The 15,178-nt window shown below is 53.3% G+C and overlaps 1 protein-coding gene across 1 annotated transcript in view; it reads left to right on the top strand.

Moving 5' to 3' along the window:
* RAPGEFL1 (Rap guanine nucleotide exchange factor like 1) overlaps positions 1-15,178 on the top strand; it is a 33,930-nt gene that overhangs the window by 12,561 nt on the left and 6,191 nt on the right. The window contains exons 4-13 of the mRNA XM_090044476.1: positions 203-300; positions 772-884; positions 1,674-1,841; positions 2,642-2,739; positions 6,633-6,755; positions 7,525-7,703; positions 11,442-11,532; positions 12,847-12,897; positions 14,026-14,113; positions 14,612-14,676. Of these exons, the coding sequence (XP_089900602.1) occupies positions 203-300; positions 772-884; positions 1,674-1,841; positions 2,642-2,739; positions 6,633-6,755; positions 7,525-7,703; positions 11,442-11,532; positions 12,847-12,897; positions 14,026-14,113; positions 14,612-14,676 (1,074 nt within the window). The remainder of the gene's footprint in view (positions 1-202; positions 301-771; positions 885-1,673; positions 1,842-2,641; positions 2,740-6,632; positions 6,756-7,524; positions 7,704-11,441; positions 11,533-12,846; positions 12,898-14,025; positions 14,114-14,611; positions 14,677-15,178) is intronic.

The following is a 15,178-nucleotide window of genomic DNA, read 5'->3' as shown; positions in this document are numbered from 1 at the left end:
ATGGGGCTTCTGATGTGCTTGGACAACATCCCCCGTAATCACAGCACTGAGCAGGGGTGTCCATTACCCCAGTGCAGATCTGGATGGTGGTGTCATTCCCCCACCCTGACTTGGAGTAGTCACAGGCCAGGGCAGAGGTGGAAGCAATGGGGGCTGGCTGGCCAGGCAGCCCTGAGCCACCATGCATTTGTCCCCCCCCCAGGATCTTTACCTACTGATCATGAAAGACGCCTCCCTCTACCATGAGCTGGAAGATGAGATCCTGAAATTGCACCAGCTGGTGGAGACGGTGGAGCTCAAGTGAGTGACGTGTGGCCTCTCTGGGGCTAACGGAACCTGAGCCAGCATTATTCAAGGGCCATACCCAGCTAGGGATCTGGCTGGTTGTGCTGGGTGCCACGTATCTCACCTGCAGGAGGCTGCATCTGGCCTTGGGTCATGCAGGAGGGGATCTGCTGGCTGCCAGGACAGGGTCACCCTCCTGCCTCAGGTGCTGCAGAGCCATCCCTGCCAAAGGCTCTGAATGGGCTCTGACAGACCAAGGGTTTACTGTTGGGCTGCCCTAGATTGCAACTAAAATGTCACAGGCTAAGGGGCTTCATGAGACACCCCCCCCGCCCTGAGGGCTTCATCTCCCACCTCTGGAGGCACCCCCTACAAGGATATTGCCCACACCCAGGCTGAAGGTGCCCTCCAGGCCCTTCCCCAGCAGAGCCCTGTGCTCCTCCCAGCTCCACCTGTTTCCTTAATCCCCTGTCCCCTTGGTTGCAGGGTGACGGAGGAGACACAGCCCCCAAACAAGCAGGTGAAGCCGCTATTCAGGCACTTTCGTCGCATCGACTCCTGCCTCCAGACCCGGGTGGCCTTTCGGGGCTCTGATGAGAGTGAGCGTGGGATGAGGAAGGGATGGGGGCGGCATTTTACCAATGGGTGGTATTGAGTAGCACAGGGTGGAACCTGAGTTTGGGTCCCCCTGCTCCCTAAGATGCAGAGGGAAACAAGGCAGGACTTCTGGGCTTTGTCCCCTTCTTGGCAACAGGTGCAAGCACACAACTCCTGTTCCCTGATGGAGGGTGGCTGGTGTCCATGGAGGGATGTCTCTGCCACCCGTGCATGTTGCCATTGTGCTGATTTCCATGCACAGCTGGGCGCAGGCCCAGGGTGCTGGGCAAGCTGCCAGCTGAGCAGATGGGAGCGTGACACACAGGCCTGCCTTCATTCTGGGGTGCAGGGATGCCCTGCCCCCCCCCCCCGGCTGCTAGGTCCTTCCTGCTCTGTGCTTCAGTTTCCCCTTGGACTCAGAGGGGACATCAGCATTGAGTCTGGGACAGGGGTGACTTGGGGGCTGGGTCACTTTGCCACCCTTGGAGGGGTGGTGATGAATGAATGAGGCAGCTTTCAGCCCCACCTTGGCATGGGGCACCCTGTGTTCCTCTGTCTCCCAGCCCCACATCCAGCAAATGCAATGGTCCCCCCCCCGCAAACAACTCCTACACAGTTCAAGGCCCTTCTCCATTTAGCCCATTCCCTCTGTTCCCATGCCCAGGGTGGGACCTTGCAAACTCTCTGCCTTGTACACGCACACCTTGGACAAAGGCCTTGCTGGGCCAGTGGGCTTGGGGCTGGGATTCTACTGTCCCCAGCCCTGCTCAGGCCCCCTCTTCTCCTTGCAGTCTTCTGCCGGGTGTACATGCCTGACCACTCCTACGTTACCATCCGGAGCCGCCTGTCTGCCTCAGTTCAGGACATCCTGTCCTCGGTGACGGAAAAGCTCCAGTACTCAGAGGAGCAGAGCACCCGTGAGGAAGCCCTGATCCTGGTAGCTGTGGCATCCTCTGGAGGTGGGTGAGGTGTTGGAGGCAGGGAGTACGGGGACCACATGTGCATTGGCCTTGGGTATCCCCAGGGCTGGTTTACACCTGAGGTGTCCAGGGCAGCTCACAGATCCTGCTGGGGTTGGGGAGGGTGATATTCAGGCATTTCAAGGAGGTGCTAGCACAGCAACTCTGCCTGAATGCCCAAACCAGCCTAACTGTTGTAGCTGTGGACTCGTGGTCTGGAGTCCCAGGACCAAGGGAACTTGCAAGAGCCTGGGTGCTCTGCATTGTTCTCTCGGTGCCAGACAGCTACTACCCCAGGGCATGCAGGTTCGTTGGCAAGAGGTAGGCACTGGATGGGAACGTGTGCAGGGGCTGCCTGGGGCTGGGGCTGGGGAACCAGCTGCTGTTTGAGCATTGTGGGCAGGTGGGGTAGTCCCTGTGGGCACCTACCTGAAGGCTTCTAGGCATCATGGCTCTTGCCTGTCTGTCCCCCTCAGTGCAGACCCAGCCAGGGGAACATCCTGTCCAGGGTCTGCCTAGTTACTCTGGAAACCTGAACTGAGGCCAAGGGTGGCTGATGCCCTTCTGGGGCTGGCAGGGTGCAGGGAGCTGGGTGTATCCCAGAGGGGAGGGGAGAGTTGCATAAATTGGCTGGCCTGCCCGTGGGCAGGTAGGCCATGGAGTGCTTGGGCTCCTGGTTATAGAGCTTCCCCTCCCCATCCAGCTGGTGGAGGTGGGGGGCAACAAGCTGGGAGGCTGAACTGGAGCCAGTGCCTTGCTGCAAGAGTGAATGTAACCCCTTTTTTGCCTTTTTACCCCAGAGAAAGCCATGCTGCAGCCTAGTGAGGAGTGTGTCTTCACCACCCTGGGCATCAACAGTCACCTCTTTGCCTGCACTAAAGAAACCTTTGAGTCTCTGGTGAGAACCCTGCTTCATCCCCTTGTTCAGGGTGCTCCTTGGGGGGCCAGCCTGATCAACATCATAGAATCAGAGAAAATGAGAGTTGGAAGGGACCTCAGGATGGCATCTAGTTCAAAGCAGGACCAGTCCCAACTAGATCATTCTAGCCAGGGATTTATTGAGCTGGGCCTTAAAAACCACCAAGGGTGGAGATTCTACCACCCCTCTAGGTAACCCATTCCAGTGCTTCACCACACTCCTAGAGAGTTTTGCCTAGTATCCAACCTAAACCTTTTTTGCTGCAACTTGAGACCACTGCTCCTTGTTCTGTCACCACTGAGAATAGTCTGTCTCCATCCTCTTTGGAACTACCCTTTGGATAGTTAAAAGCTGTTATCAAATCCCCCAGCAGTCTTCTCTTCTGCAGACTAAATAACCCCAGTTCCCTCAGCCTCTTCTCAAAAGTCATGTGCCTCAGCCCCTGAACCATTTTTGTTGCCCACTGTTAGACTCACTTCAACTTGTCCACATCTTTTCTATAGTGGGAGGCCCAAAACTGGACACAGTACTCCTGCACTGATGAGACCACATCTGAATATAGGGGAATAATTACTTTCCTCGATCTGCTGGGAACACGCCTACCGGTGCAGCCCAGTATGCTGTTAGCCTTCTTGGCAACAAGGGCACACTGCTGACTCATATCCAGTTTATTGTCCACTGTAAGCCCCAGGTCTTTTCTGCAGAGCTGTTGCTTAGCCAGTTGGTCCCAAGTCTGTACCGGTGCAGGGGATTGTTCTGTCCTAAGTGCAGGACTTTGCACTTGTCCTTGTTGAACCTCATGAGATTTCTTTTGGCTCAATCGTTTGATTTGTCGAGGTCTCTCTGAATCCTAGTCCTACCCTCCCAGCATATCTACGACTCCCTCCAGCCACTAGACTGGCAGCCACTTCCCCTATCTGGGACCTGGCCACATGGGACAGCCTCAGCTGGGCACCACCCTGAAAACTCTGTCCCCATGGGGCTGGGGGCACTGGCTGCCCAAATCCTCCTGATTTTCCTTCCTAGTGCTCCTCTTCCAGCAAACACTTGTCTGGGACAGGCCAGGGTTGTCCTCCCTGATGGGCAGGCAGAAGAGCAGCATCGCCTGCTTACCCCCATCTATCCTGTCTTCCTCCTACCCGCACAGGGGTTCCTGCCAGCTCTGGGGGCTGGGTGTTAAAATCACAGAATTGTAGGGCTGGAAGGGACCTTCAGAGGACATCTAATTCAGCCTCCTGCTCAAGGCAGGATCATCCCCATCTAAACCATCCCAAGCAAGTCCTTGTCTACCTTAGTCCTAAAACTAGACAAACTCTGTCACACAATGACAAGGCATATTGCCCAAAGACACCAAAAGCACCCTAACCTGCCACAGGTACAGGGAGATGAATCTAGTCAGTGTCCTGCAGCTGCATGAGTTGTTAAAATATATTTGAGAGTCCAAGGAAGAAGACCATGCCCTCACTACAGAGGAAGGCGAAACCCCCACCATCCATAGCCACCTGATCATGGGGTGAAATTCTTTCCTGATCACAAATATGGTAATTGGTCTGACCCCAAACAGAGGGGCAAGACCTTCTAGTCGGGAACTTCTGGATTTCAGTCCCAGCAGGAGTATTGGTACACCCCAATTTAAGTCCCCAGCCTTGGTTGGAACCTTCTGGGGAAGGCAGAAAAAACCTGAGATACCAATATCACACAGAAAGGGAAAAAAGTCCTTCCTGGCCCCAGGTGGGAACCAGCAACAGCCAGAACCTTGGGGGAAGAAAAACAAACACACCATTCTGCTTTGTAATTTGGGGACAGCAAGCACAGCTTCCTCTATCACACCCTCTGACTGGACAGTCAGAACTTCCCTTTCTGTATCCCCTACACTAACTTATCCCCAGCACCTTTAATCTTTCATAAGCCAGGTGTGAAGATCTGCTTTGTTCTCTTGGTTTTGAGCAATATCCATTTGCTTTAGGTGGCAGAACTCTTCTCATTATCTCCCAGCAGTCCACCTGTAAGAGCCCTCCAGGCATAGATATGCCTAGATCATTCCTGACCAGTGTTTATCCAGCCTCTTCTTGAACACCTCCAGTGACAGATTCTACAACTTCCCTAGGCAATCTGTTCCACTGCCTTCGCTGTCTAACCATGATGATGGTTTTTCCTGATAGCCAGTGTAAACCTACCCTGCTGTAGCCTCAAGCCATTGGTCCTTTGCTCTCTACAGCAATGGAAAACGTGCTCTCCTGCTTCTTTATGGCAGCTCTTCAGTTATTTGAAGACTGCTTTCATGTCCTCTCTTAATCACCTTTTCCTCAAACTGAACATACCTATTTTTTTCAACCTCTCCTCATGTGGCTGGCTTTCCAAGCCCCTTATCATTCTTATCACCTGCCCTTATCTTATCTCCCTAACTTCTCCACATCATTTAAAAAATATGAAGCCCAAAACTGCACACAGCACTCTAGATGAGGCCTAAACAGTACCCAGTAAAGATGTACTATCACCTCCCATGTCTTGCACTTGATTCTGCTATTGATATAGGCCAGAACCATATTCATCTTTTGTGCAGCTGTATCACACTGAGACTCATGTTGCGTCTGCGACCCACCAAGACTTCTCTGTAGTGCTGCCATCCAGCCAGATGCCACCCTTGTATTTGTGTTTCTGATTATTCGTCCTGAGGTGTTGCACCTTGAATTTTTCAGCATTGAATTTCATCCTCTTGGCTCTAGCCCAGTTTTCCAATCTATCAAGACCCTTCTGAATTGTGCTCCTTTCCTCCAGTGTGTTCAAAATTCTTCCCAGTTTTGTGTTGTCTGCAAACTTGCACAAGAAGCTTTCTATGCCACCATCCAAATCCTTAATAAACACATTGGACAGCACTGGGCCCAGGACAGACCCCTGTGAGACTCCATGGGAAACCTGTGACATGGATCTGTTTATAATTACTCTTTGCTTGCAGATATTAAGCCAGTTGTCTGTCCGCCTTATAATAGTTTTATCTAGTCTATGTTTCTCCAATTTGTTTATGAGAAGAGGTCATGTAGGACTTTGTCTAAGGCTTTACTGAAATCCAGATGCAATATATCCACTGCATTACGTTCATCCACCCAACTAGTTATTTTGTTGAAGATTGAGATCAGGTTTGTTTGGCATGGTTTGTCCTTAGTAAATTCATGCTGGCTTCTTCTGATCAGCCTTTCCTTCTCCTGATATTTGAAGATGGACTTCCTTATGATATGCTCCAGTAAATTCCCAGGTATTGAGGTGAGGCTGACCTGATCATAATTTCCTTGGTGCTCCTTTTTGCCTTTTTTAAAAAAGGGATATTATAATGGCCTTTTCCAGTTCTTTATTACTCCATCATTCTCCCACAACTTCATAAATATTTCCAAGGTCTTAAAAATCTTCTCAGCCAGTTCCTTTAGTACCCTGGGGTGAAGTTCATCATCAGACTCTTCTGACTTGAATTCATACAGACCCATCCAAAGCTTTCTGACAGCCTCTCAGTCTCTCAGCCCTTGGCATGTGGTCCCCCTCCCCCCCTGCAGTCCTCCCACCTCCACTCCTAATCTAAATAATCCTTATAAGTTGCAACCAGACAGCTAAAGTTTTTTGCAAAGACTGAGGCCAAGTAGCTGTTGAGCAGCTCTGCCTTCTTTGCACCTCCTGTTTCATCCTGGTTCTAGTTCACTGTGAAGGGGAGAGAAAAGCCCTTGTCTTCAGCCACACCCTGAGCACAGTGGGCTACAGATTCAACAGCCTTTAGGTGCCTGACCCTGCTGCTGACATATCATTGCGTAGCAAGGGTGGGGGGATGCTGGGCAGACAGGGTGACTGCCTGCAGGTCATGGCCTCATGGCAGTTTCTTCCCATAGGTCCCGCTACCGGAGGAGATCCAGGTGTCGCCAGGAGACACGGAGATCCACCGTGTGGAGTCTGAAGACATTGCCAACCATCTGACAGCCTTTCACTGGGAGCTCTTCCGTTGCATCCATGAGGTGAGGGCAGTCCACAAAGTTAGGCAGCCTCCCTGCTCCGGTTGCTGGCAGTACCTTCTTCTTGCCCAGGCAGGGCTCATTGGCCTATGTGTGCCATGAGTTTGACAGGCCTCCACCTTAAAAGGCGGGAGGGTACAGACCTAAGTGAGGCTTTCGTGATTCTCCCCAGCCAAGAGATCCATGTGTTGTGGAGTTGCTAATGGCTTCTAGGCAGGTGGAGGTATGTTGGTGGAGCTGGGGCAGGTGCCTGGGTTTTTCTTTGAGAGCAAACAACTTCCTTGTGGGATCCTTGTATTGAGAGGAAAGGAGAAACAGGGCATGCGTGGATACCTCCATCCTCTATAAACCGCATGAGAGAGAAAAAAGATGGAGTATGAACAGGCTTTTCTCCTTACAGTGAAAAACTGAGTACCCATGGTGTGAGGCTGGATCCAGATGTGTTCTGGTTAGAATCTAGCAAGAGTGGCTGGCTTGGGGGAGCAGCTCATGGGGCAGGGATAGCTCCCTCATCTCTTGAGAGGTTTAGATCCAGCTTGGTGGGAGATGCCTTCGGGCCTCCAGCTGAAAAGGCCCAGTCCATGGCAGCCATGAGGGCTGATGAAATGATCTAGGGATGCATAGATTCTTCCCCACCTGACGTGCTCCATAAATGGGTGGAGTGGGATGGGGTCAGGGCTGGGCTTTGGCATTGGGGAGAGGGCTGTGGAAGTAGGGGCAGGTGCCCTACTGCAGCGGATGCTGACCATGTCTCTGTCCCCTTTGTGCACAGCTGGAGTTTGTGGACTATGTCTTCCATGGGGAACGGGGACGGCGGGAGACAGCCAATCTGGAGCTGATGCTGCAACGCTGCAGCGAGGTACAGCACTGGGTAGCCACTGAGATCCTGCTCTGTGAAACCCTGGGCAAGCGCGCCCACCTGCTCAAGAAGTTTGTCAAGATCGCAGCCATGTGAGCACCACCCCACCTGGCATTTTCCCCTCTGCCAGCTCCCAGAGGGCCCTGCATGGGGGGCAGCAGTGGGGTATGCATGGGGCTGCATCTCTGGAACTCTGAGGCAGGTATGGGAGGTGCTGGTGGCTGGGGACACTGGTGATTTCCCCCATGTTAGCTGGTTAGAAAGACACTAGCTAGATGGGCCCTGTTCCCCAGGAGCTGGCAACAAAGTGCTCTGATCCATGTGCTGACTCCCATATGTACCTGCCCTCCTTCCCTGCCTCCCTCTATCCACACCCCCATGCCTGTTCTCGCAATATAGATATCCATCTGCATGTATCCCCCTCCCTCCCTTGTTCACCTGTACAAGCCTTGTACCCCTCCCAGGAGAGAGTACCTGCTCCCAAGCTGGTCCAATTCCCAAAGGTGTCATCAATCCTCTTCCTGGGCACTGCCTGTCATAGAATCATAGATTTCATAGACATTAGGGCTGGAAGGGACCTCGGGAGATCATCGAGTCCAGCCCCCTGCCCAAAGGGCAGGAAGTCAGCTGGGCTCATAGGATCCCAGCAAGATAAGCATCCAATTTACTCTTGAAGGTGTTCAATGTAGGTGCTTGAACCACCTCCGCTGGCAGACTGTTCCAGACCTTGGGGGCTCAGACAGTAAAGAAATTCTTCCTTATGTCCAGCCTGAAATGGTCTTGCAGGAGTTTGTGACCGTTCGACCTTGTCATCCCTTGGGGCGCTCTGGTGAACAGACGTTCCCCCAGATCCTGGTGGTCACCCCTGATAAACTTATAGGTGGCCATCAGATCACCCCTGAGCCTGCGCTTTTCCAGGCTAAAGAGTCCCATGGCTCTCAGCCTGTCATCGTAAGATCTGTTTTCCTGACCTCTGATCATGTGCGTGGCTCTCCTCTGGACTCTCTCAAGCTTCTCCACATCCTTTTTGAATTGTGGAGCCCAAAACTGGACGCAGTACTCCAGCTGCGGCCTCACCAAGGCCGAGTACAAGGGGAGAATGACGTCCCGGGATTTGCTCGAGAAGCATCTATGGATGCACGCCAGCATTTTGGTCGCTTTACTAGCTGCAGCATCGCATTGGAGGCTCATGTTCATCTTGTGGTCAATGATGACCCCCAAGTCTTTTTCTTCTGTCACTGCCGAGCCTATAAGGGTGCTGCAGGTTTTTCCTCCCAAGGTGGAGAACCTTGCATTTTTCAGTTTTAAACACCATCAGGTTCTCATCTGCCCATTTGCTGAGCTTGTCCAGGTCAGCCTGGATCACCCGCCTATCTTCTGGCGTGGATGCTTTGCCCCAAAGTTTGGTGTCATCGGCGAATTTGGCCAGTCCACTCCTAACTCCAATGTCCACATCGTTAATGAAGATGTTGAACAGTATGGGTCCCAGGACAGAGCCTTGAGGGACCCCACTGGTTACAGGGCACCATGATGAGTGACTGCCATCAATCACAACCCTCTGGGTCCGACCATGAAGCCAATTTCCCAGCCAGCGGATAGTGGTGGAGCCAAGGCCACAACCGGCCAGTTTGGCCAAGAGGTGATCATGGGATACCAGATCAAAAGCTTTTTTGAAGTCAAGATATATGACATCAATCTCTTCTCCCTTGTCCAGGTGATAGGTCACCTGGTCATAGAAGGAAATGAGATTGGTCAAACAAGACCTACCCGCAACAAACCCGTGCTGGCTGTCCCTTAGAATGTTAGCCTGGGCCAGTCCCTCAAGGATGGCCTCCTTAATAAACTTTTCTAAGATCTTCCCCAGAAAATGAGGGTTGGAAGGGACCTCAGGGGGTCATCTAGTTCAGGGTTTCTCAACTGGTGGGACACCTCCCACTGGTGGGACGTAAGTCCTCTAGGTGGGACTTGGGACTTCCCGTTTCACTTTTGCACGCTTTGATTGCCCCCCCCCCCCCCCCGCTCATTGAACAGTGGGACCAGGATTTTTTGGCCTTATGTAGGTGGGACATAAGGTGCAAAAGGTTGAGAACTGCTGATCTAGTCCAGCCCCCTACTCAAAGCAGGACCATTCCCAACTGAATCATTCCAGCCAAGCCTTTGTTGAGGCAGGCCTTAAAAACTTCCAAGAATGGAGACTCCACAACCTCTCCAGGTAATTCCAATGCTTTACCACCCTCCTAGTAAGAGAGTTTTTTTCCTGATATCCAACCTAAACCTCCCTTACTGCAGCTTGAGACCATTTCTCCTAGTTTTATCATTTGCCATCACTGAGAACAGTCTAGCTCCATCCTCTTTGGAACCACCCTTCAGGTAGTTAAAGGCTATTATCAAATCCCTTATAAGTCATGTGCCCCACCCCTCCTAACAATTTTCTTTGTCCTCCCCTGGACTCTCTCCAACTTGTCCACATCCTTTCTATAGTGGGGAGTCCAAAACCGGACACTACTCCAGATATGGCCAAACCAGTGCTGAATAGAGGGGAATAATTTCTTCCCTCTATCTGCTGATAACTCTCCTACTAATGCAGCCCAGTATGCCAATAGCCTTCTTGCTGTTGGCCTTCTGTTGACTCATGTCCATCTTATTGTCCACTGTAACCACCAGGTCCTTTTCTGCAGAGCTGTTGCTTAGCCAGTTGGTCCCAAGCCTGTACTGGTACATGGGATTCTTCCATCCTAAGTGCAGGACTTTGCACTTATCCTTGTTGAGCCTCATGAGATTTCTTTTGGCCCAGTCCTCCAATTTGTCAAGGTCACTCTGAATCCTAGCCCTACCCTCCAGCATATCTGCTACTCCCTACAGCTTGGTGTCATCCACGAATTTGGTGGGCCTTCTGGCCATGGCTTCTCTGGCCCTGGGGTGGGCAGGTGAAGCTGGAGGCTCCTCCCACCTCTGGGGCTGCTGTCAGCCCCTGACTCACGTCCTGTTTGTGACCACCCACAAGCCACATCTAGGTTGAGAAGTGGTGACTTTGTGGCTCATTCCATGAGCCTGGTGCAGTTGCTTTGATACCAAGTACAGCATGAGCTTCCCCCAGGGCCTGGCTGATGCAGCCTCAGGGAATGGGACCCAGAACCCAAACCCTTGGGCTTGGTGACTGGGTGTGGGCTGCTGGGTATGCCCAGCCACTAGAAACTTGGCCCTTTCCTAAGAAAACAGGCCCCAGGGGCAGGGCTCCCAGCGCCCAACCCTACACCCCCTTCCCCAAGCCCTGAGCTCTTCTGATCTGTACTACAGTGCTCGAAGCCCCTGAGATGTGCAGGGGGCCTGGTTCTGGGACTGCCCACTATTGCTGACCTCCTCTGCTTCCTGGGTCCCTATAGTGGGAACAGCACTCCCCTCCTACCCCCCCAGCACCTCCCTGCCAAGCCCAACCCCCACCTTGGTGGAGCCTTGGCTGCATGATGCCAGGTGCCCATTGTGCTGTCTCTAACGCGTGCTGACAGCTTGTGATCATGACACCTTCAGTGGCTCTGACAACAGCAAGGGAGCTGTCTCTGCACACCAGGTCAAGCATGAGCTTGTGTGCTGGGCCGAACTGATGCTGTGGGAGAGGGGACTGGGGGGCCCTTGTTTGATGTCAGGCCAAGTGCTTTGGGACAAGGAGGAGTTACCTCACTTTCCCAGAGCCTGATAGAACTGGTGCCCTGGACCTGGTTCAGTGCAGACCATAGCTTGGAGGCTGCCAGCCAGCCGGCCACACAAGTACCCCGGGGCTCTGTCTAACCCTTTCATGACCACATGCTGAGCCCCTTGCTCTGTGTCCACAGATGCAAGCAGAACCAGGACATGCTGTCATTCTATGCTGTGGTGATTGGGCTGAACAATGCAGCTGTCAGCAGGCTGCGCCTCACCTGGGAGGTAAGGGAAGGGACTGGGTTGGGCTGTTCTCAGGACAAGGGTGGGGGAGTCTCAGGGTTTCCAAGATGTGCACACATACAGTAGGGCAGTGGTTCTCAACCTTTTAAGATTTGAGGCACCCTTCCTTTGACTTGAGGCCTCCTCCATAACTGTAGTGAATTAAGCAGCACCCAGTATCAATATCTAACTGATTGATTACAGTGCTTGCCTCTTTGTGGTGTGGCTAGGCAGGGATGAGCATAAGCCTGCACTGATCCCCTCACAGCTCACAACACCCTTCAGAAGCTCTTATGGCACCCTAGGGTGCCCTGGCATGCTGGTTGAGAATCACTGTAGTAGGGAGTACTGTCCTCTCACTGTCGTTGCTAGTCCTAGTGCTGTAAGGGGTGCTGTCCCCTCAGAGTCTCTAGCCCCTGGGCACCTGCCTGTCAATTGAGGGGGCACTGTGCCGCTGTATTCCACATGTGATTAAAACCGAGGGCCCAGCCAGTTCCCCCAAGCCTTTGCCAGCTGCCCTTGCCCAAAGATCTGGCTTGAACCCCAGGGCCTGGCCTAAGATCACTGTCTTCTGCCTCCTAGAATTCACCCCTACAGATTCACTTGCATGTGTGATGCCTTTGCCATCGCACTAAGCTCCAGTGCTGGAGGAGATGGTTCCTTGCACATCTACAAAGCCTGCAGCCCCCACCTTATCCCCCTTTATTGCTCTTTGTCTTCCTCTTCCCACGCCTAAATAACAACAACCAGAGGAAATCAGCAAAGGGGCCCCTCCCACCAGAGAGAGGGCAGAGCCCCTCAGGCACCCTCAGCACAGGAGAGATCCATGAATGAGCAATGCCAGGCAGCTGTGCAAGGGGATGAGTGAAACACTCCTGAGCCCCAGCACCTGCCACCCCTGCCCCCTTCCTGGGCATCAGAGGCCCTGCTGTGGCCTGTGCTGCCAGGTCTGAGACCCCTGGCTGCTCTCATGGATTTGAGCAAGGGCCTTCTGAGACATGGAGTTCTCCCAGGCAGAAACAGATTCAGTTCAGTTTATTAAGGATTCTGACTGAAAGCAATGCTCCTGGAAACAACATGAAAACATACAACCATAATATAAATAAATATAGGCAAAAATAACAAAAATACAAATATAATAAAATAGAGCCAACCATTATAAACCAAGCAGAAGCATAAAAGGCACCCCCATGAGCTGGCACAAGTATGGGGCACAGGGCCCTGAGTCGCACGTGGATTGCATGCGGGATCCCCAGCTGAAGGGGATGCATCAGTGGCATGGCTGGGGAGGGACTCATGGCTCCTTTGTCTTTCCAGAAGCTCCCTGGCAAATTCAAGAACTTGTTCCGGAAGTTTGAGAATCTCACGGTAGGACCCAGCGCTGGGTTCAGGGCGTTGAGTTGGGGTTGGTGAGGATGCACAGCTGGCTCCGCCTTGGGCTGCTGCTGGCCACCTTGTGCCACACATGCTGGCAGGGGAACTCTGTGGGGTCCATCTCACCAGCAAGGTCCCTCCAGACCCATAGCATGCATGCAGGGCAGGAAGGGGGCACTGGGATGCGGGAGAGATGTCTCTTCTTGGCTGCTCTGCTGGAATCTGGCATAGTCTACTCTGGACAGGTGGCCTGGCACCCCCTGTCTTGCTCCGGGGTCTGTCACCACCTGGGCATTTCCCAGTAAGTATCACTGCTCGGGTTAATCATCAGCCCCCAAGGCCATGGTGGGGGCAGAAGCAGGCAGGTCAGCTCTCCCACCCCTCCCTTCCCTCCCCCCTGCTGGTTGATGCAACCTGTAGCCCTGCACCCCGCCTCCCCTTGATAGCGGGTAGGAAGGGGGCGGAAAGTACAGACCCAGTGACCAGCTTGCCAGCTTTCTGGCAGGGGTTTGCGCCACATGAGCCCTGCTGCAGCTGCCCCTGCAGGTGCTGCTCTCAGGTCTGGCTGAGCTGCTGTCAACCTTGGCCTAGCACTGCTCCCCACTTATGTCCACCCCAGCTTGGCTTGTCTCTCTGCAGGGGTGGGAGTGCCACAGGTTACCTCATCATCCTGAACTTTGCATTCAATTCTTACATGTCTCTCCCACCTGCGCCCTTACCATAGGCTTTAGATTCCCAGTCCCCAAATGGGAGCTATCCCCAAACCCTGAGGTTGCCATGTGTAGGCTCCAGGTCATCTATCTGCCTAGCTGCTCCACATGGGTGCATCCCAGAGTTCCCATCACATAGAGTTAGATCAGCTTGGTGCTGTGGGCCTGAGCAACTGGCCCAGTACAGCATGTTCCTCACACTCAGCCAGCCCCAAAGAGAGCCAGACCAACATGAGTAATGCTTCACACCAGGGTGGTGCATTGCACAAGGGGCTTGCATGGGGGTAACTGACTTAGTGGCCCAGACCTTGCTCCCTCTGCAGTGCAGTGCAGAGCCCAGCCCCATGGATGATCTCATGAGGTGCTTACCTGGTCTGGACCCCCCCTGACCTGTGTTCCCCCTTCCATGCAGGACCCCTGCCGGAACCACAAAACATATCGGGAGGTCCTCACCAAGATGAAGCCGCCCATCATCCCCTTCGTCCCACTCATCCTGAAAGGTGAGTACTGCACAGTGACTTCTGCCCCTCCCCTCTTGAGCTCCTTCTCCCAGGTGGGGGTGGTCCCCACAGCTGAGGGCCCTGGTGACTAAATCTTGGTCCCCCAGGGGAGTACAGCCCACTGGTTAAAGCAGGGGCCATGTTGAGACTTCTCCCCAGGTGTGCAACTGAATGATGGGATATTTCCAGTCTGCACCATACTTAGTCAGCTACCATGCTGCCCCCCAGAAGCAGCTGCATTTCAGCGCTGAGGATGCACAAATACTCCTGTCACCCCTAAGGCTGAGTTCAAGTGCTGCAGTGGATGTCCATGCATCCTGCAATACGTGAGCACCTGCCTGGGTCTGGATCCTGCCCTGTTTGCAGTATGGCTGCTGGGTGTTGCCCTGTACCCCAGTGCAGTGGGTGGGTGCGAGTGTCAGCCACTGGCCTGGGGCAGCCTGGAATGAGGGGCGTATTTCCCTTCTGCTCACCTCCGCCTGTTCCTTTGCTTCTCAGACCTGACATTTTTGCATGAAGGCAGCAAGACCCTCCTGGATGGACTAGTCAATATTGAAAAACTGGTGAGTCCTTCCAAGCCCTGGCACTACCTGCCCTGAGGTCCAGCCATGACCCTCAAATGAACCAGACTCCTAGCATGACTGTCTTCAGCTGGTCTCTTCTCCATAAGGGATTTATCCAGTAGCCTAGGATTTATCCTCCCCCTCCAGCAACCCTCCAATCTCCTGTTCAGAGTGGGAGCATGGGTGGCAGGACACCCGAGTTCTATTCTTGGCTCTTCCTGGGCAAGGATCTTCCCCTCTATTATGTCTGTTATGGTAGCATCCAAAGACCATCAGCTGACATCTTGGGTGTTGCATGATCCTGGGGTGAGAGACAGCTCCTATCCCAGACAGCTGGTAGACTGCACAAATGGAAGCTGAGGCACAGAGAGCAGAGGGGCATTGCCCAAGGTCACATGGCAGGTCAGTAGCTGAGTTGGCCAGTGACTGGGCCTGGGGTCATGGGGCAGCCTGAAGGTCAGGAACCTGGCTATAGGATACGGTCTGGGTTACCATCACCCCA

This window comes from Crocodylus siamensis, chromosome 4 (genome assembly GCF_052110815.1).
Source record: "Crocodylus siamensis isolate JL-2025a chromosome 4, ASM5211081v1, whole genome shotgun sequence".
Lineage (NCBI taxonomy): Eukaryota > Metazoa > Chordata > Crocodylia > Crocodylidae > Crocodylus > Crocodylus siamensis.
This window is presented reverse-complemented; position numbering and strand designations above follow the sequence as displayed.